Below are 23301 nucleotides of genomic sequence, written 5' to 3'. Positions count from 1 at the left end.
GTTGTTATACCATTGTGCCATTTTAAAAAAGCGTGCTCTGAACTATTTGACATAGCAACTTGAGTCTGATGATTTAAAATTTATGGGTTTGGGTTCTTTTTGTAGGAGGACAAAAACACAATGTTCACTGATTTACATTAAACTTACACTGTTCAAAGATAGTAGAACGTTTCTCTTTAACAATTACTTGCTGAGGTGCTGTAGTTTTTAAAAAGTAGAAAAACAATGTTGGGGAAATTGTTTAGCTTGTAAACTGTGTTTAGCAGTAATGATATTTAAAAACTCATTATATATCCAAACGGAAAAAAAACCCTAAAACGATCGACTGATACTACGTCAATGTTTATTCCTAAAAATGTACTTATTTAAACAAACAAAATACACTATTTCTAGAACTATGATATATATCTTAACGTTAGTACACTAAAATAATGATTAATAGTTTGTTGAGAAATAATGATTTGTAGCAATATATGTATCAATTATTATGTCATGTATTCTAACGTTAATGCAAACATTAAACACAAGTGGTTTCGACGACCTCTAATGTTTTTTGTTTAATTTTACTGCCAACGACACTTTTATGTAGTAAGGGAGATCAAGATAAACTGCAATATTGTGTAACCAGCTCATGAGGAAAATTGTATTTTCCACATTCACAGTAAGATGGTGCTTTGTTTGTTGGTAAACCTTATTGATAGAGCAAGATTGGTTTCATGCCGTTTTGACGGTTAAACCAATCGCTGTACAGAAATGTGCATCCCCTCTTTAACAAGTTATTGTGACATCATCAAACGTTTTATACAAAGGTTGTTCAAAACGAATACCCAATGTTTCATCTGCATTAAAAAGGTGCTCTCTCTTTTAAAAACAAACTCACGCGAAACTACGAGGAACAGTTATATGTTTCACAATATCGAGACGTGTTCGGGAAAGGAAGACACAAAAGAAATGTTTTCCAGGAACTTTAAAACGCTATGACCTTTTGATCAGAAGTTATCATTATTTTGTTTAATATCAAAATACATCAACATAAGACAACTGTTACCAGTTGTTAGGTGAATTATTTGTATTTTGTTGCTTCAATAGGGTACAGCCTTTTCCACCAATTTAAAATGTTTGAATAAAGATTGCAGGCATAACCGGCGGCCATAATTAATTCCATCAAGGAATATAAAGTTACAGTTGTTTTTATATACTATTAACTAAACTGTCGGTTTTTTATTGCGTAGTTTCATTTTGGAAAATGAATGTCGCAGAGTCGTTTCAAGGACTCATCATTGCACCCTCGGAATTACAGTAGAAATATAAAATTTTCCCGAAGATGTGATAAAAAAAAATAAAAAAAGATGAACTGATATTTATCGCACTATTAACGTGACAGAAAAAAACAACACATTTCAATGGTTTCGTCACAATAAACACGTTTGCAATACCACGCTCTAAAACATAACGTTTTTAATCAAACTAATTGTCCTACATGCATTAAAGCAACTGTTAATTTATTATATTCATCTAAACAAACTGCCCCATCTAAACACAATTAACTAGGTGATTATTGTATTTCGAAACACATAAAGCGTTATATAAAACAGTAAAACGTTTCCGTGTGTTTTTATGTTTGATTTAGGTTTCGTACAGCAGGAATCCAGTAAAAGACGTGTAATTGAGACTGTTACTATGTACGTGACCGGCTACAGCTAAGTGAACTTGATCTCCGTAGTGCAGGGGAATCACTGCACTGCTGCTCACTTGATGATAACCTGCATCGCGTACATGCCCTGAAACAATGGTGTTACCGTTCTTCCTCAGCTGGACCCATAGGGAAGACCCACTTGATGTTTTCAGGACTGAGAACATCAATACGTATACCCCAGGCACATTACACCTAAACGTGCCGTTATTCAAGTTGAAATCAGTCCCTTCCTCTGAAAACAGTAACTCTTCAAAGGGCAGAGGATCATAGTTGGATGGAGGGCTGAAGGCGGTATTCCTCACTGCAGTGAAGGCAGACCGTCGCGTACTACATTCATCTGCTTCACCAGTCTGTCCAGCTGGTCCAGGTTCACCTCTCTCCCCCTTCAGACCATTCATCCCAGGCAGACCTTGAGGTCCTTGTTTCCCTGGTAGACCGACTCCTTGATCTCCCTTTTGTCCATGATCCCCTTTAGCACCTGGCTCACCACCCAGTCCATCTGACCCCTTGTCTCCTTTAGCCCCGGGTTGACCTACCTCACCAGGGGAGCCTGCATCACCTCTCGGGCCTACAAGTCCTTGACCATGGTTCCCATTAGATCCGGGGATTCCCGGTATACCGGCTGGGCCCTGGCAGCAGGAGTTACACGTCAGTCCCGGATCAGGTGAAACTGCTGCTGTAGCCACCAATAACCAAACTTGCATAAAAGCCAAGACAATGGCCACTGCTATAGTAATCTTCATCTGTAATCTTCATCTGAAAACAAACAATTACAACATTTATAACAATGTTTTCGTAGCTGGGAGGGTTGGTCATGTGTCAGTTGGTCCAAACTTTTTATGTGTTCGCCCGTAAGGATAAAATGGTACATTAGTTGACTAACCGAATTAAATTCTAAGTTCGATGAACTAAATCGGTAAATGAAGTGGTTGTTAATTTTATTTTGAAATCACTTTTTTTTCAAAAGAACTGGACTTATAAACAAAGTTAGCTTTAGTTAGTTGTCAGAATTACCCCCCATTCTAATGTATGGTGTTTGTTTTGCAGGAGCAGATATACTAATGAATATGTATGTTTAAGTTTACACTAATGAATATGTATTTTTCTCCCAAAGGCTGTGAACTCTTGTTATTATGCTAATGTTGTAACTTGGTTTATTAATAGGAGTGCAGAGGTCAGTGCCTTCCCTTTCCTTGTGGTATGCAATTGTAATGCTTAATCACAAACAGATTATTCAGGCTGTTATTTTAAGCAATTGATTGGCAGAGAACTGAGGTGGCAGAGATCGGCAGTTTGAGATTGGAAACAAGGAGAAAATCGTAAATTGAAATATTGCTTATTGTTTTTGAGGATAATGATTCTAATTGAGCAGAATTCTTGAAACTAAATTGTTCCTGGAAATGTGTATTTCATGCTGTATTAATGGAGCATTGGATTTTGAATAGCTTTGTAATTTGAATACTCTGAATTTGTAGTTCACCATTTTTTGAGAAGAAGAAATCAGACAAAGAAATAGTTTGAGAAGTGCATGTGTATTTATCAAACTGAAGGAGAGCATCAGGCATTATTGTATTTGTTTTAATAATTATTTTATAGATGGCCATGATGTTGAGGTGGGAATCTAACCCTCTCCTAGAAGTTTAAAGGGACTATACCCTCCCTCATAGAGTGAGAAGCGTTAATGGAAGTTCTGAGACGGACAACAAGGAAGGCAGGAGAGTCTATGACACGTGCCTACATAAAGTGTTAGAAGAAGAGTGGAGCAAGACATTGGTACCGGAGGACAGTTTAACCTTTGGACATTTTCACGGTGGGCCAATTTTATTCACCCAATATTTTGAACGTTTTGGTCGGAGTTGAAGTCAGAGTTGAAGTCATAAGCTTTATTTGACAAGATTGAGACGATGTGTTTTGAGTTTATTGATTAGTTTCCGTAGAATCAAAGATATAGTTATTCATTGTAGTTTTTCCAGAAATGGGGCAGTGTCCCCAGTGATTGTAAATAAATGTAAAATAATTGTAAATACAATATCTTGTCGAAGAGACTTTTGTTCTTGAGTTAGCAAACTGTCTTTCGCGTCACGGTTGCATGGGGTTAACTGTGACATTAGTTTTCCAAAATGTTGTGGTCTTTTTGAAAGCAACTAAATGAGAACGCCTTTAGAGTGTTAAAACTGTTTATAATTGATATTATTGTCAACAGAAGTGTCGTTGCCGAACGGTTTAGAGCACCGAACTGTGGAGTTTCTGATAAGAAGAGTCAGGGTCCGAATCCCGAGCCGGGAACGTAAAGCCGTCGGTCCCATGTGTTGTGTATAACGCATGTAAAAAAAACAGTGCACTTATCGAAAAGTGAAGGGGTTCACCCGGTGTTGGCTGCTGTGTACGCCGTGCCACCTTGTAACTCCTTCTTAGGTGCTACATAAATGGTTTTTAGATAAGACTTCGATGTCATTATTGTGTATTATTCGTCGGATTGCCACTCTACGGGTGCGAATGATAACAGGTCTGTTGTATATAATTTGGTTTGCGCCTTAACACCATGTGTGTATCTACTTGCCAGGTAGAGTTTGTTCTTAGAGAACTGTCTTGCTGAATGCTACTACCGCGGAGTAGATTGTTCGGGTGCTCGGGAGACTTATCAGTTCTGAAAAGAACTGTACTGCTTATTAACTATTACCTGGGCGGATGAAATAGAAATAGGCTGGGACTATTATTTTAGCTTACATGATCGTAATTAACTGTACTACCGCGGAGTCAGTTATTGGGTTGCTCTAGTCATCGTCAGGAGCAACCCAAGAACCATGGAGGTTGACTTTAGAATTGAATTATATGTTGTTACCATTTGAAAGACCTATTTGAAACATCACAGTTTCGATCCATACATATGATACCTAATACGTCACTCGGCGATTATGTGGTGTCACTTGGAGCCACTCAGACAACAAAACTGACTTGAAAAACAAACGTTGTCAAAAGTGGAGTGTGAACCTTGGACCCATATTGTTTCGGCGCTCTCCAACTGAGTTATCAATCTATAATGTTCACGATTTACCTTTTTGCCAGCAATGTTTAAAATAGTTTTTTTCTTACTAATGTTTCGCACAAAAAAGAACTAGAAAACATTTTACTGAGAGTACAGAGTAAGGGTAGAACCGAGAGTAAAGCTAACTTAATTCAAAACAAACCACAATTGTTTTTATATTTGCTCCTTTGTTAAGGCTGGCTCACACTATGACGATAAGGGGGTACGGCATGCTACGTTTAGCTGCGAATCGCAACTGCGAGTTTGCCGACATTCATCGTGTGTTGTGCCAATTGTCGCTGACGAATCCGCTAGAGACCGCAGACGGCTGCAAAAATTAGTCGCGTCCGTCCCTACTATGTAAGCCAACCTTTAATAAGGCTGGCTTACATAGTAGCAATGCAAAAGCCAAACGGAAAGTGGCGACAGTGAAAATCTCAAGACGTTGGCGGCAAAGTAAAGGCAAAAAGCCCAAAGTGAAAAATCATAATTAGCTGACGGGGAGGGAACGACCTTCAGTGACAACAGGAAAAGGGTCACACGGCTGGCAGCGGATTGTGTGGCGGCAAGGAACGGCGGCTGATGAAGGTGGGTTGTGGCGACGATGACGTGACTCGTTTGCCGACATCAAACCGTCTGTGTGTGGGTTGTATAACAGTCGAGTTTGGCGTTCCCACTCTTCCCAATATTCTGGTCATCCAATCATCAGACAACAACTACCAACGAAATTGTGACGACCTCAAAACGACAATTGACCCCTTGCACGCGCGTCACACGCGGCGACTGATACCACGCTCACCATGTTGGTGGTCAATAGATTTACGTGTAAACGCAGAGTCGCCTAAATAGCGCACTTCTCTGAACAACACACGTTGACATTGACCACCAAAATGGCGCCTCCAAGATTATTTTGATGATGACGTCAGGTGAATTGGGTCAATAGGCGGAATCGCACGGCATGGAAATGTCATGCGACTGATAATTGTGGCCGTCTGCGTCAAGGAAATGAGGGTTTGCGTTCTCCAACGAAATCTGAACGGACACGACTGATAATTTCGACCGTCTTCGGTCGCTAGCGGGTTCGTCAGCGACAATTGACGGCAAAACACGTTGATTGGCGGCAAACTCAAAATTGCAATACGCTGCTCGACGTTGCTTGCCGTAACCCTTATTTGTCATAGTGTGAGCCAGTTAGCACCAGGCCGATGACTTGTTCGACCCCCCAAAACTAGGACACTGTTGCCGAGATAATACTTTTGAAGAATTCGTCGACAAGACTTTAGTTTTGAGATGACCTCGTTTTCAAAAGTGATGATTTCAGCGCAGCTATGCATGCAATAAATTATCGCCATTTGTATATCACAAAATACTTCAAGCCCTGTTCGTACTTCCTGCGAACGCGAATGGGATACAAATGTTTAAGCCACATCCCTGTTTTTGCAGGGATTGAACACATTTCAACTGATGCGAATTAAACGTTGCGATTTTGTGACGTCAAAATTAATAAATATTCACATTCGCATTTGCAGGAGGTATGAACAGAGATTTTTCGCTTAAAAAGCTATACATCATGGGAATAACGGTGCTTCTAACAAATTGCAGGCGATTAATTAGCTGACCGACTCAATCACAAAACTGTTCATAAAAAAAAAAAAAAACTGGTACAACGACAAACAATCACATTTCCTAAAGGGTGAAGACATTTGTAAAACGCACAACAACTGCATTGTAAACAAAAACAAGTTTTTAGGTTCTGTAACAGGTTTCGAACGCGTCAAAGGGTGTATAGGGTAAACACGTAACAGTGTATGGGGCCAATGAGTTGTGTTGAAAGCAATGGTTTGTGCCCATTTATAAACGGCTGATGCGTCAAACTAAACTCGTCGAGCGTTTCGTTTATACTATGATGCGTTTAGTTTGACGCAACAGCCGTTTACTTTATGTTAATTATGTGTTTATAAGAAGCGTTTAAAATGTGTTCAGCACATCAACGATTGCTGACCACACCAGTGTTTAAGTTTGATGTAGAAAATGGGCGAAACCCAATGTTTTACAACACAACTCATGGGCCCTATACAGTGTTACGTGTTTAACCTATACCCTTAGATGCGTTCGAAAATTTGTTACAGAACCCAAACACTTGTTTTTACGGTGTTTCTTGCAATTGCAGATGCAACTGGGTGCACATGTTTGTGTACAATCATAGTACCACCACAGTTCACTAAGATGGCAGAGCTTTAAAAGAGAAGAGACCTTAGCCACTGCATGAGAATATCAGCTGTATCGAGTGGTGTCCCTTTTGGAGCAAAAACTGCAACCGCATTGCAATAGGCTAACCTTAAACCCACTACTTGTATCTGGAAACGAAAGCTTCAGTACGGCAGTAGAATGAGGAACACTTACCTTGATGATGTGTTCTTGTAGTCCAAACCTTCTCAGTTCCTCTCTTCTGATGCAAAGTTGTTATGAGCACTGCTGCTGGTGCAGCGCGTTTAAATACTGTTGTATTTCCATTGAAGTGCTCATCAGTCTACTTCGGGTTTGATTGACAATCGATGAGCAGCCAATCGTAGATACGTGTTAAAGTCACTGATTTATTGCAGTGACTTACTCTACCATTGATTTGAATGATACTGTATGTTGAATGGATACCAATGGTAAGTCAGTGATTGAAAGCAGTGACTTACTCTATCATTGGTTCGTATGAGGCTGTATGTTACCAATGGAGCTCAATGTGTACATGCTTCAATGGTATGGTATTTTTACATGTATATCCGCCCTACTGGGTTGCACTGTGTGATTGCTTCCTGAAGTTCCTGGCCGTTTTCCTTCTATTTCCGCTCAATTGATGTATTTCCCTGATGATTGTGAGTTAAAGTGCAAGTTTATTATCAAAGAAAGAACTGTGTACGCAATATATATACTGTTCAGATGGATCTCTTTCGTGCTTCCACTCTTTTGAAGTATATGTTTACTAACACTAACTCAGTAATTTTTTTCCGAAATCGAAATGCAATGACAATGTATTTATAGTAGAGTGCGCCACCAACAGAGTAACATTAAAGGCACTGGACACCATAGGTTATTACTCAACAGAATTGCTAGCATAAAGACTTACTTGGTAATGAGCAATGGAGAGATGTTAATAGTATAAAACATTGTTAGAAACGGCTCTTTCTGAAGAAACCTAGTTTTTGAGAAAGAAGTATTTTCTCGAGTTGTTAAGGTCTCAAACTGAAGGCATCTGAAAGCACACAGCTTGTGCGACGGGGGTGATTTTCCCATTATTCTCTCGCAATTTCGACGACCAACTGAGCTCAAATTAATGTTCACGGGTTTGTTAATTTAAGAATATCTTGAGATACACCAAGTGGAAAGACTCACTAGTGGTTGAAAGTTACCTATTAATGTGTCCTGCCTTTGCCCTTAAAGGGTATTTTTAAACTGATTTTCAATTGTATTCTTTGTTTTCTCAGAGTCTACTACCACCGAAACGCACAAATGCTTTTGGGAAACAAGAATATTCAATGGAGCAAAAACAATCAATACAAATCACAAACATCAAAAACAATCAAATGAATTTTTTGACGAGATTGAAGTCATTTCGATTGATTTCAAAAACACGTAAGGCAGGATTCCGCCTTGGGCCGGTGTTTCATGGAAATCTGTCCCCGGAGATTCTGTCCCCATCTTGGGCAACTTCTTTGACATAAACGACTCATTCATATATTGAAAATCTCAAAATCGTCAAAATGTGCTTAAAGGCAGTTTACACTATTGGTTAATTACTCAAATTAGCATAAAACCTTACTTGGTAACGAGTAATGGGGAGCTGTTGGCAGTATGAAAGACTGTGAGAAACGACTTTCTCTAAAGAGACGTAGTTTTCGAAAAAGAAGTAATTTTCCACGAATTTGGTTTCGAGACCTCAGAATTCGATTTTGAGGGTCTCGAAATCAAGCATCTGAAAGCACAAAACTTCGTGTTACAAGGGTGTTTTTTCTTTCATTATTATCTCACAACTTCGACGACCAATTGAGCTCTAATTTTCACAGGTTTGTTATTTTATGCATAGTTGAGATACGGCAAGAGTGAACACTGGTCTTTGACAATATTACAAAAGGTGTTTACACACATTTGCCCTCAGCTACATTCAGAGCACAGACAAGTTGCAAATGCATATTATGAGAGATTTATACAAACTTTGATCAGGATTTATTTAACACAAGTTTGAACTTACAAGTCCATTCCAATTGTTTTGGGCCTATTCATGTAAACCGAAAATGGCTTTGCTATATTAATAAGAATAAATTGTGCTAAGTCATAGTCTTGAACATTCGTTTCAAACTGGCGGGGTCGTGGTCGTAGATGAAGGACCCGGCCCTGCCTTTGGCCAAATTAACGCGGGGTCCAGTGGGAACGGGGCCTAAGATACTGTTGATTTTAGACAGACGCTTAAGACCTCGTACCACTCCCCGTTTCCATTGTTTTACTTATTGTTATGAACAAACAAATATCTGTAAATGCAGGAGAAGATTGTTGAATAAATAAATAGTATTGAAGAAGTCGAGGGCCCAGTAATTTAATAAATACTCAATGCATGTCAATGAGAGGCCCACAATTTATTAAGAACGTGTTCATTGAAGATCAACTATTTCGAATAGTGCTTAAAAAAAAACGCCAAGATATTTTGATTCGGTTATCACAATTTACAGTCCATCATTACGGAATCATCAAAACGTGTATGTAATTAGATTGTATGCAGATTCAATCGTTAAGGATTTGTAACGCTGATACGCCATCCGCTATTTACGCGGGGGGGGGGGGGGGGGGGGGTAGGGATGGGAGGGGAGGCGTTGGTGAATCCATTATGACGAATCAAGCCGTTATCACAGATTTAAACATCGTTGTTTTTTCTGAAGGGCTTTGGTAACTATTAGATTTTCCAGGTGATTTTTTTTTTAAACAAATCTTATTACAACTCCTCATATAATTATGCTGAAAAACCGTTACAGCAACACAAAGTGTAAAATTGACCGACATAGTATACCACTTTAGTAAAATGCAGAGTTAACCTCGGCACAATACTTTGAAGGAGTCCCATTTTTATTAAAACTTCACAGTAGATTAATTGGTATTCAAAAATACAGATGTGAAGTTGATGTTATAGTACAAGTACCAATATAGATAATGGCCATTTGAAATATGAAATTAAAGTTCAAGAACCGATAATTTATTTTAAAGGTTCAAAGGCCAAAGAATGAATGAAATGATAACTTATTGCTATTCTATAGTTATGAAGTCTGTAATTCAAACTGACTATGACCTCAGTTGGATACAAACAGTGATGATCGGTATACACTGTTTCATTACCTCTGATTTTGTTACTTTGATTTCAACATGTTGGATTAAAGATGGTTAATTTGGATCTATATGCTTAACTGCAGGAGGCAATGTGCTACCACAAAGTAAGTAGGTATATAGTGGTTCTCGCTTGAATAGAGTAGAGCCCCATTTGACTTTTCAACGGATCAAAGTTGAATATGATAATGTATGCAGACTTAGTGATCACATTGTTTCACGCGAGATCTGGTTGTACGAGAGCACTGTTGTTTTGCGTGTTGTTATCACGTGAATAGAACCCGAGTTTTTAACGCAATGTGCCCTGTTCCATTGCCTTTTTTTTCCTTTTCTTTTTTCTTTTTTTTATAATCCCAGGGATTCTCATTTATTTTACACTGTCTCTTGTCTCAATATTCGTACAAACAGTTCTTACATGACAAATACAATATACAATACCATTAACAATAAAGGCAAGTTAACCTTGGCCTAAGATAAAAAATGAGTCCCATTTCTGATAAAACTTGAAGTTTACTCCATTAGTAAAAAACATAAATTTTTCCATTGAATAGTACTTTTTTACCTATAGTTTTAAAACTAAAAGTGATGGGCATTTCCCGATCATTTTCATTGTATACACATAAAATCTACATATCAACAGGATCAAGTTAACCACATTGCTATTTTTGGTATTACCAAAAAGAAAGACTTCGTTATCCATTGCAAGGGAGAAATTAGTCTGTTCTTTTATCCATGACAACACTGAGGACCAAAAAGAAATAGTATGGGTGCAGGAACAGAAAAGATGGAAAATGGTCTCTTCTTCTTTTTTTGCAGAATGTACAGAGATTAGTGTCAGTCTTATTGATTTTAAACAAAAATGAATTAGTGCCCAGGATCCGATGGATTAATATAAATTGAAACCATCTTAGTTTAGTGTCCACAGTACATGAGTAGGGAATGTTAAAAATCAAAGACCACTTCGAAGAATCGAGGTTGGTATTAAGTTTGACGTTCCACCTGTTTAGATAGGACTAAAACATGATAGATTCTTTGTGACCCTTTTTTGTCCTTTAAAAGGACAAAAAGTTTGAAAGGTGTAAAAGGAAAATTAAGATGCGAGTGTTCTATCAAGATGTCCTTAAAGGACGACTTAATAGCTCTTAACACCCCACTATACTCCAGGAAGTTAGTGTGGACACTAAATGTGTTCTTGAAATCTTCAAGAGGGAGAAAATCCCCATTCTTGTTAATAAGATCACAAATAAACTTAACTCCTTTGCTTTCCCAATGTTTATAATAAATACACTTCCAACCAACTTTAATGTTATCATTAAACCAAAGCGTGCTCTTTAATACCTCCACTGTAGTTGTGGGTAAGTGGACCCGAGTAAAATTAGACCACGATTTGAACACATCGAGCCAAACATTATTCTTTGCGTACCCACAAATTTTGCTGAGCCACCTTCCAATAATAACCAACGAGTAATGCCAAAAATATGATTACATAAAGTGGACCAGTCTGACGACTGGTTAGCCTTGTAAAGTCTACGTAACCAGGTGATTTTTAAAGCGTCTATATACGCACGGACATCAACCATCCGCAACCCACCCAGACCATAATCTTGGAGCATTTGGTTTCTAGCAACACGGTCGTGTCCTTTCCAAATGAAGTTAAAGAACACAGTGTTTAATTCTTTGGTCATATTACAGGGTGGGTCGGGGATGGTTAACACAAGTTGAAGATTTGTCCACGAATGGAACAAATAACTCTATTGTAATTTAACAAAACCATGGAATTTAGGTCAGTAGAAAACTCAATACCAAGAATTTTAAAAATGTGCTCATCCTCAACCCAGTTCACCTTAATCTCTTCACAAAGCTTTTCACCACAACCCTTCTTAGAACCAACCCAAACGGCGTTCGTTTTCTCAATGTTAACTTTCAATCCAAACATACTTGCAAACAGGTCAAGAATTTTAAACGCTGCTTGCAAAGACTTCTCGGTGCCATTCAAAAACAATACCGTATCATCCGCATACTGGGATATTCGAAATTCTGTACCCTCAACCTTAATACCTTCAAGAATTTTGTCATTGCGTACCATCATGGACAAAACTTCTGCACACAAAAGGAACAAGTAAGGCTTAATCCGTCTCCTTGCCTACAACCTCTCCCGATCTGGAATGATTCTGAAAGGAACCCATTCACTAAAACTGAAGACGAGGCTTGGTTGTAAAGTACCCGGATCCATTTTGTAAGTGAGGGACCGACATTAAATTTATCGAGCACTTTAAAAAATAAAATCGTGAGAAATGGAATCGAATGCTTTTTCAAAGTCAATAGAAAGAAATAAACCCGGAATTCTATTAGATTCAGTGAGGTTCAGTAAATCATACATCAACCTAATATTTTCCCCAATAAAACGGTCTGCCATGAATCCTTTCTGACTTTCATGAATGATAAAGGGAACACAGGATTTCACTCTCTCTGCAATACATGCCGAGGCAATTTTGTAAGATGTGTTCAGCAGCGAAATGGGGCGCCAGTTTTTCAAATACTGCCGAGATTTTTTCCCCTTTGGCAGGAGAGTAATAATCCCGTATTTCCGAGGGACCGAAAGTTGACCTGAAACATAGGCACCATTTAATGAACGTAAAAGGTACCATGAAAGGTCGGGAGCAAAAAAATTATAAAATTCAAAACTAAAACCGTCTGAGCCTGGGGACTTCCCCCCTTTCGACCTTTTTAACACTCGCATTAGTTCTTCATGGGACAGGGGCCCCTCAATGCTATCACGCATGTTGTCAGAAAGAATACTCTTGTCAGCCGCAGCAAAAATAGAGTTTAAATCAATATTATCATCAACTCTCCGAGTAGAATAACGTTTTTGGTAGAAATTCCTAGCCTCCTGTAAAATGTTATTGGAACTAGTAAGTTTACAATTAGCGTCATTAATAACACATTTCATCGCTTTGTTCGAAATTACGCTTCTCCAAATTTAAAAAGTACTTTGAGGGTTTTTCACCACCCTCCATCCATCTTAGCTTTACGGAGAGCAACAAGATCGGTCTGCTTAGCATTTAAAAGATCAACCGACTCAAGATCACCCTCCGAAACTTTAACAGAAAAAACACTAATCTCTTTCTCAAGCATGGACTCTGCTTTTCTGGTTTCTTTTGTCTTCCAAGCGGAATAGGAGATCGTCTTGGATCTAATTTTCATCAATATCATTTAAGAAAGAACTTGATCATTAATAACAAAGTGAATGTCACGAGGATGCATTTTTCTTAGGCTGGTGCGTAAATAAGGGCAAGCGGCATATTCATCTACCAACTCCCCAATAGTGTATTTAACTAAATCGGAGTAAGTATTATCAGTCAAAAGCGAATTATTATTCCATTGTCTTTTACTAATAGTTTAACGACGTACGAACACAACAAATATTACAGCCGATTATTTTTTATCGAAAAACACAGAGGTTGAGGGTCGAGAAAGAACACACCTTAATCTCATAACAAAATACCCTGTGTATGTCTATGCATGTATCGCTGTCTTCATATAACAATAAGGTTTATAACTAATAGGCCAATATAGATATCCGTATAGTGATCAAAAGGTCATTAATGAAAATGAATACTCCCGTAATCAATGAATGGATATTTTATTTAATAAATGAAAGTTTTTTTTTTGCCAATCATTATTTTTTAAGAGTACTCTTCACCAATTTATCCTATTTACAAGGAGTTTCAAAATGTGCAAATCACGAAAACCAAATCACGAAACCCAAACAAATTGCACTAATGATCTTCGAGTTCTAAGAAGACGAAACTATAAAGTGTTTGTATAAAATCGTTGTAGGTGCGAAGTACTGGAATGACCTGGCTTACGACAGTTTGCAGAAAGCTATTACCAGAGAGCAAACACTCAACACGAATAAAGCTAAGAACGTGCGTTATTCGTCGGAGATGGGATGGGTATAACAACCGTGACGGCTGCGAGGATTCTCAAGGGGCAACTGGAAGGAGATCACGGGGAAGAAACAGACCTCGAATGTGATAAATTCCCTAGTGAAGCTTTGTCAAAGGTAACATTAATTATTACGTCTCGAACCTACTCACTGAAACAACTACTGCAGGAGATCTTCACCGTTTTAAAAAACCTCCCCACTTAAAGCAGGCCTGGGGTCGATTTCACAAAGAGTTAGGATTAGTCCTATATAGGAGATATTAAAAACGTATGGGTAGTCCAAAGTTAGGACGAGTAACTCGTCCTAAGTCGAGAAAAGACTAGTCCTAGACTAATCCACCCACTGGTTTATATACATGAAACGCCCTTACTACTACTTTTTAAACTGCAATGCAGGAGTAACTCACTATAGTAATCGTGCAATGTTCTTGTAAACAAATTGCACTCGTCGAAGCCCACACTCTCATAATGGTGCCTCATCGAAACAAGCCAAGTCATGCCACGATAAAGTAATAACAAATGTTATTTATGATTACAATAATATTGTTTAACTATTGTGCGGAAAGTTGCCGGTTGTGGTGTTTTTAAGAGAATTATTTTGCACCAATGCAGGTATATTGTGGGAGTGTCATTTTGCATAATTACTGCATATTATTTTCGCGCTGACTTTAAGCCAGCCATGGGTGAGTTTTTGGCGGTTGAATTGGACATTGGATAATCACTGGACCGAATGAGGGCGCTATCAAACATATTTGTACCACGGGGTTTATTCATTCATCCCCAAGCAGTTATTAAAGACTGGAAAACATAGCCACCACATTACAATCATATAAACCAAGGACAATAACACCCTTAAAGGAGCCATTACAACCCGTATCTCAAGCAACAATAACGGCGCAACAAGTGGCAGAACGTTGATCAAAACTGTACAGGACGAATCGTGGGACGGGATTGTCGGGGATTGGAGACGGGGATAGACGGGGATTTTTGACGGGGATTGACCTAGAGGCGAGAGGTTACTCTTTGGCGTTATTCACGAGCCTCGAAGTGTGACGTCATATGTACAGGCTAGTATATCCCTATAGCCTGAACATCTGACGTCACACTTCGAGGCTCGTGAATGATAACGCCAGAGAGTGGCCTCTAGCGTAGGTCAATCCTTGTCCATCTTCACCTTTTACCTAGATTCATATGCAGATGACCGCTAGTACAAATGCCAAACATCACCTCGGACCAATCAAAACACGGAAACAAAGTGCTTACGTCACTGCACGTTTATCCAATGAAATCACTGGTTCTGAAAAGCAAGAACCTGACCGGGGAAATAGTGCCCAGAAGTGATACAAATAGTGGGTGTGCCCGATAAGGTTTCCTGGGTCGACCCCGTGGTGCTCACTCGGGTGAACCCCTGACAAGAGCTAATCGAACGAACACACTCGCCCTCTCGTGGTGATGGCATGCACCTCAGGTCACCCCAAGTGACCCACTCCACAAGCAGGGCACTGGGGGGTGGGGTGGCCTGACCCGGGTGAGCCCCGTCAAAGCTATTCGAACGTACCGGGGCAGATCGGGGTCTACCCAGGGAAGCTAAACGAACGCACCCACTATATTGAGTGCGCCCACGTGGTCAAAAATACGGCGCATAAAATCAGTTTGTGACTATTTCCTGTCTTCTGTCATCCTCTAGACCTACAATACCGATAGGAAAGTACCGGACTCGGCTGGTACGGCCACTGCTTATTTTAGTGGTGTTAAAACCAAGACAGCAGTGATAGGCCTAGACGATTCTGCTTTTAAAGGAGATTGTAAATCTAGTCTCAATGCTAATGTGGAGTCTGTTATGATATCTGCTCAAAAGTCTGGTCAGTTTAAAAGAACGTCAACATAATCATATAATGTTTTTTAACACACCTCTTGCCTTTTCTGTATTCTGGTTGGCTAAAACGTGATCTCGTGGAATGAGCTTAGTCTAGCATGTGTTTTGCGGGAACTAGCTCTTTGAAAATAGTGCCCGGTTACAACGCCCTCTCTTGACTTGAACCGTGAACAGCAACTACAAAACTTCCTTTCTTGTCCACGTGTTGTTCTTATTTCACATTTAAGACCGACACAATTCAGTAACTAGTGTACGTCTATTCCCCCCTCGGGCCTGTTAGTGACCAGAAGAGGTGCCTATTTCCCTTGGTCTTCAGCCTCGGGAAATAGGTCCCTCTTCTGGTCACTCAAAGTCCCTCGGGGTAGACGTACAATTACCTCATTGCCAGTCAATGTGTGTATAATAAATATGGTTTACTTTCATTGATTTGTTGTCATTTTCATTGATTTGTGTTTTGTAATAATTTTAATCTTGTGTTCTTGAAATTGTATCGATCGAATTTATAGCTAATAAATGCTAGTTATTTACTTAGGTTTCCGTTGCTTTGTGTGCTTTCTAAAGGCAAGGCAACGGGATTCGTCAGCACTGCCCGTGTGACACACGCTACCCCTGCCGCACTTTACGCACATTCGCCCCATCGAGACTGGGAGTGTGACTCTGATATACCGCAGAAGGAAACTGACATTGGTTGCATTGACATCGCTCAGCAACTCATAACACTCGCACAGGATACACAGGTACAATCTGCAACATTGACACAAACCAGTGTTTGCGTTCACTATTCTGAATGTATCGTTTGATTATTCGCCACCCTCACCAATATCATGGGTTATTTTGGTTTTGACTCAAAGTATCTCACAAACTGACCGGCAATGAAACAGGTAGCTGGAAGCATTCGAAAGTTAATCAATTTAAACAGTTAATCAATTTAAACAGTTAATCAATTGAAACAGTTAATCCTTTTTGTAGCATTTTTTTAGAGCGTGCTCACATAATGAAAGGCTTGCAAATGTCATTATTTCAAACTTGTCAGTATCACTTTATGCATGGTGCTCTTCTATTTAAGAAGCAGCTTCCTAGAATACCCTACCTGCTATTCATTACTGTATGCCGACCAACAAAATAAACTCGAATGTACCACCAACTTTGGGTGCGGTCATTTTTATACTATACTTCTTCATTAATCTATGCCAGGTTATAATGGGTGGGGGAAGGATGGAAATGTTACCGAGAGAAGCTGCCGACCCAGAGTATCCTAAAGACTCTTCTAAAGCTGGATCTAGAAATGATGGACGAAATCTCATTGGTTTGTAAACCTGATAAAACTTAAACCCAATTATTGATGACTTTTGCACCATTTTGCTTTAACAGCTTCTGATCCCATCCAGATTCCATAGAAACCGAGCTACTGAAATCAATAATGCTGAATTGATAATGGTGGATCAAAAATGGTTGATCGATAATTATTAGTCGATATTGGTGAGTCGATATTTGTAAATCAATAACGACTATTCGATGTTGGTGAAAACGATAATGGTGATTCGATAATATTTGTGAATCATTAATGGTGAACCGATAGTCGTAAAAAGATAACTGTGAATCAGAATTGGAGAATCGATAATGGGAAAAGATAATGTTGAAACGACAATGGTAAATCAATATTGGTAAGTCGATAATGGTGAATCGATAACTGTCCATGAGCCACAAGGCGCTGACATTACCACAGAGACAGCATGGTGCGTAGTTATAGAAGATAGGAGGAATGAACTTGAATATAAAGTGGTAATGAATCTGAAATAAAAGATTCGTTTTTACAAATCCAAAATTATGTATGATGTATACTTAAAGCCATTGTACCCTTTCGGTAAACAGTGTTGTCAAAGGCCCACACTTTGTGTATCACAACTTCTATATCAAATAACAAACCTGTGAAAATTTAGGCTCAATCGGTCATCGGAGTCGGGAGAAAACAACGGAAAATCCCACCCTTGTTTCCGCGCGTTTTGCCGTGTCATGACATGTGTTTAAAATAAATCCGTAATTCTCGTTAACGAGAATTTATATTGTTTTGCTGTTTTCTCAAAAAGTAAAGCATTTCATGGAATAACATTTCAAGAGAAGTCTTTCACCATTGCCTTCTGTAAACCCTGTAAGTTATTTGTAAATCTGTGACCTTTTTTTTTCTGAACCGAAAGGGTCCAATGGCTTTTACATATAATTTAGAACTAGTAGTTACGTTTCACTCCTAAGCTAGGAGCTTTGTAAATTATATGTTTAGTAACATCATACACAATGTTGGATTTGTAAAAACAAATCTTTAATTTAATATTCTTCCGCAATCCAGACGAACTTATTTAATGGTAATGAATCTATTCGTCTTATTTTTATTTATTTTTTTTGTATTGTTCTTTTTAAAGTTTGTTTTATTGTAGAAGTATCTCTCATCGAAATAGTTACACTTGATCAAACCTTGACTTTATAGATGTTTTCAAGATATATATAGTTCCACAGCGTTTAATTTTCTTTCGGTCACTTGAAGTAAAGGATTTATTTCACTAAATGTTTTTTACAATATTATGTTTTGTTTAAGACGAATGGCAAGCAGGTAAAGACAAGACAAACAGCAAGTACGTGTGGAAATTGGAACAATTTAAAGATCGGTAAGATTTCTTAGTTGAAGTCCGCCAGGATGAGATAATAATGTCGGCAGCGTGCTGCGAAATTCTCTGCCTCTGTAGGTTTTCCCTGACAAATGGCGTGCCATCAGTTGCAGCCGATCTCGCAATGGGTGTAGTCTACCTGAGGAAGGGAGTGAGAGTAAATTAGCTCCTTTTGGCAAAATAATTGGTTTGTTCACCAACAGTTCAAGCATCTTAGAAAACCATGCTTGTGTATGCCAAAGTGGAGCAACAAGTATGGCTGTTGACTCCTCATATTCAATCTTTGTCAATACTTTCCCAATAAGACAGAATGGGGGAAACGCGTAGATTTTATAGTTTGACCAGTCTAGCGTAAACGCATCATTGAATATTGCATTGAGATCAGGTTTCCACGATACGTAAGGTTGTATCTGATGGTTCAATCTTGACGCAAACATGTCAATATTTGGTGTCATAAAGATATCGATAATCTTCCGGAAAACCTCTGGGTGTAACTTCCATTCGATATCTTCATGGACGTGACGTGATGCAAAATCAGCACTCACATTTTCAATACCCGGCAGGAATGAAACGGACAGCCATATTTTCTTATTCAAACACCAAAGCCAGATTTCCCTGGCCAGTTTATTTAACTGTAGGGAGTGTGTGCCGCCAAAAAACTTTATGTATGATACGGCAGTTGTATTGTCCGATTTAAGGTGCACATGAATGTCCCTATGGTTACTGAAAAGGGACTGTAAGGCAAAAAGGCAAGCTTTAAGCTCAAGGTAATTAATATGCCATGCAGCTTCCTCAGCTGACTATTGTCCACCTAGCATATGCCCATTGCAATTTTCACCCCAGGCATTGAGGGATGCGTCAGTTTCAACCAAGAAATCTGGCTTATTTCTGTGAATGGGGGCACTAGCATACTGTAGATTAGTAAGCCACCAATTTAAGTCTGCCTTAGCTTGGTCAGACAATGACATTCTTGCATCAAAATTATCGTGGTTTGCAGTCAATGCTGCGTTTTTTTCACATTCGATAGATCTTCTGAATAACGTGCCGTACGGTGCGGCGATATCACAAGAGACTAAAAAACCCACTACTCGGGCAACGTCCCTAATTTTTGGACTATTGGCAACAATAATGTTTTGAATAGCCACTTCAGTTTTTCTCTTTTTTTTTGCTGGAGGAATAGCAATTGTCATATCTTCCGAATTTATTGTAAAACCCAGAAACACAATGGACTTCGTTGGTTCCATAACAGATTTCCTTGTATTGACTATAAATCCTAATTCTTGGGTGAGGGCAACTCGAGCTTTAACATTGGTTATGCACTCTTCTTTTGTTGCACCTATCAACAAAGCCTCGTCAATGTAGTCACAAGATTCGTGCCCCATTAGTCTTAAAGAGGCTATCACAGGTTTCATTATCTTTGTAAATACCCTCGGTGCACAAGCTAAACCGAAAGGCAGGCAGGTAAATTCAAACAATTTGTTCTGCCACAAAAAGCGCAAGTATTTGCGGTGGTTTTTGGCAATCGGTACTGTAAAGTACGCATCTTTAAGATCAATTGATGCCATAAAGCATTGTGGTCGGATTAATTGCAGCGCAAAATGAATTGTTTCCATTTTAAAATGGACATAAGCAACTGATTTATTCAACTGGCGAAGGTTGATAATTGGGCGAAAAGTCCCGTCTTTCTTTGGACGGATGAAAATGTTTGATACAAACTCACCATATTCATGGGTAGCAAGTGTAATTGCTCCTTTTTGGAAAAGTTTATCAATTTCTATCGAGATGATTTCAACCTCATTGGGAGCAAAATGTATTTGTTTAGGGAGGAACGATTGAAATGGTAGTTTCCCAAATTCTATTTCATAGTGCTTTATAGCATCTAGAACCCACTTATCTAAAGTTACTTCTTGCCATTATGTAACAAATTGTGCTAATCTACCTGCAATTTTGCTAGATTTAATGCATGTTGTACTTACCATTGTGGTTGTACTTGTAGGGACATGCGGGCTTACTTTGCCGTATCCACATCTTGCCGTGGCTTGGCATTCCACCGAGTGTCTCGGTGTCTGTTTTGGCGCTGGTAGTTTAAATGACCACCTCTTCTGAATTGGCTGGTGGTGTAGGTCGTGTTGTCCCCTGTGGCTGTGATGCATGGGTCGTTTTCGATCATGTTTGTCGTTTCCTCTGAAAGTCGACCAGCCAACTTTGTTGCCAATTTTGTTGGTCTGCTGTATGTCCTTGCACTGTTGGGGCAAATCGTCACCAAATAAAAACCCTGTTACGGGCACATGTGGCGAGCACAGACCGGAAAATTGCTTGTTAAGATCGGGCTTAATCAAATCCCGTCTTCGCACATTCAGTTCCTGGTTGACATGTCCAATAATGGCCACCGCATCTAATAGCTTAGTGATTTCACTCTTGAAATCAGGGATTCCCTGAGTGACAGCGGGTCTGGACATCAGTGAGTTTATTACCCCAACTACGGGTATAATTCCTTTAAGAAGTGCCTGTTGCACTTTCTGGAATGTTATGTCCTGAGAGCGGGTCTTCGACTTTAGTGAGCTCCATATCTCGGGGTTAACCCGTGTGCACTCCACATTTTTGACGTTGGTCGGTCTTTGGAAAGCTTTGAGCTTTTCCACGGCCTTGTCCTACGGCAATTTGTGGCGGACCATTTTATCCACTACCTTAGCCAATTTATCATTGTCTGCATCGGCGGTCGGTGCGTCCTCCGCATATTGTTGTTCAAAATTGTCCAACAACTGATCGTCATGGCATGATGTTTTTGGCCCCTGCTGACTCTCTTGTAGGAGCTCGTCTATGGCCTTTGAGGCACTCTCTGTATCGGATTCTGAATCCAATGATAGTCTAGGCTGCTTGGCGGGTCGACTAAGTATCACAGTCTGCATGTTTTCGATAGCTTCGGCCATACATGCAAGCTTCCCTGAAACATCCGCAAATTCTTGCCGGGAAACCGTGTCTGATGACGGGACCAATGAGCGCTTAGGCTTTCGGCCTTCAACTTTCAGCTTGCTCGAAGTTCCGCCGATTGATGAATTTTCACCTTGTCCCAGACCCGGGTCTTCCTGGGTATCAATTGCACCCGAAGGGCCAGCCATCAACTCAAGGAAATCTGGTTCGTTGCAAAGTGCCAACATATACCCGTAATTGTACGAAGTAAAGAATTCGATGTACGCATACTCCGGCACAGAAAAATGTATTGGGGTGCACTGGGCGTGGTGGGGCATTTATACCAGGAACATCTTTTCATGTTCTCTCAACTGTGACTAAATACTCCGTTGGAAAATGTAATCTCATGTAAGTCCGAAGTGGAGGTGATGACGAGGTAGAATGAGAGTTAAGTGTTATATTCCAGCAAACCTAATTCGGTTTTACCCCATTACATGTTTGCACTTTTTTATTATTTTTATTTTTTATATCACAATATTACGTACAATCTGTGTCCGTCTTATTAGAGAGGTTTCACAGAGTCGCGGATACGAATACGCATACAGATATCGAACCGTACACGTTCGCGTCAAGTGAGCTGTGTAGTTTTGTTTTGCAAAACTCTAACGAATACCCTCAACTTGAGGCTCAAGAGGGCGCTATTAACCAAATGTACAGTACATAACAACTCCACAGGCTAAACTGACAGGCGTCGCCTAACTTTTTGGTCCATTTGTCTTTTTTTGAAGCATGGTAGAACAATGTCCAACTGCATCCATGTATGATACCTCTAAAAGACATGGTGCATTAAAAAATAACAATCCGCTCCAAAAACATGAACAAAATATAATCGTTCTTACTCAAGTGTATGGCCACAGATTCCCGTTTTGAGCGATTATTCGGTTATACGTCACATCCCCATGGACCTCAAAAAGTGATGACGTATTATGACGTATCCGTTCACGTAAGAGTATCGGTGACTCTGTGGAACCTCTCTAATAGGGAGCTGTCAACCACGGAAGAAACCTTTGACTATCTAATTTATTTATATACACGGAACAAGTGAAAAGGCGTCAGTTTGAACTTTATAACTAACCAGGACGATTTAATATAGAAACTTTTGTTTGACAGTTGTATTAACTTTGATTACCTTTCAGGTTTGTTTGAGCCCAGTCATATGCAATTTGAAGGTAACCGAATGATTGACGTAAGGGGTGAGCCCTCATTGTCTGAGATGGTAGAAAAGGCCATTGAGATACTTCAGAAGGACAAAGACGGGTTCTTCCTTATGGTTGAGGGTAAGTTATTATTACAACATATAGGTTTCTGGTTTTTGTAGAGTGTTGGTTAATTGGTTCCATTAGCCCTAGCCTTGTCCAAGGCTCTATACGTTAGCACCAACCCGCTCTGAATTCACGAACTGCATAGATACTATTCCGCACGGTACATAACAGTACTTGATACCGAGTCTAGTTGCAGCCTCGTTGTATGAGGTACAACAACCTCGAAAAACCGTACTTCGACCCCACGGTATTAAGTACTGTTAGATACCGTGCAGTATAGTATCTATGCAGTTTGTGAATTCAGAGCGGGCCGGTGCTTGCGTAAACAGCCTTGGACAAGGTTACATGAGCCCTTTGTGTCATTGCTGCTGTTTCGCAAGAGCTTGTCGTTAGGCCCTACCTCTTACTTATGTGGCTAAGAAAATCATTGACAATCTGAAACCTCGTTTTATGGAGTATTTGCATTGTTTCTTTGATGCCATTGTTCAGTCACAGGTTGTATG

The 23301-nt window shown here is 39.5% G+C and overlaps 1 protein-coding gene and 1 pseudogene across 1 annotated transcript; one reads left to right on the top strand and one right to left on the bottom strand.

Moving 5' to 3' along the window:
- Window positions 1-1243: 1243 nt before the first annotated feature.
- LOC117302474 (complement C1q and tumor necrosis factor-related protein 9B-like) lies at window positions 1244-7181 on the bottom strand. The gene is made up of 2 exons (XM_033786431.1): window positions 7125-7181; window positions 1244-2439 (listed from the first exon to the last, which is right to left on the bottom strand). The coding sequence occupies exon 2, from the start codon at window positions 2437-2439 to the stop codon at window positions 1627-1629; it is 813 nt and encodes a 270-aa protein (XP_033642322.1). The 5' UTR covers window positions 7125-7181; the 3' UTR covers window positions 1244-1626.
- Window positions 7182-7395: 214 nt separating this feature from the next.
- LOC117302582 lies at window positions 7396-22854 on the top strand (annotated as a pseudogene).
- Window positions 22855-23301: the final 447 nt, after the last annotated feature.

This window comes from Asterias rubens, chromosome 18, assembly GCF_902459465.1.
Source record: "Asterias rubens chromosome 18, eAstRub1.3, whole genome shotgun sequence".
Lineage (NCBI taxonomy): Eukaryota > Metazoa > Echinodermata > Asteroidea > Forcipulatida > Asteriidae > Asterias > Asterias rubens.
Note: the sequence above shows the minus strand (reverse complement) of the source record. Positions and strands in the feature narration are given on the sequence as shown.

What these genes read in the sequence shown, in the direction of transcription:
- LOC117302474 (XM_033786431.1), bottom strand. Translation starts at nt 2,439, where the DNA reads ATGAAGATTACTATAGCAGTGGCCATTGTCTTGGCTTTTATGCAAGTT.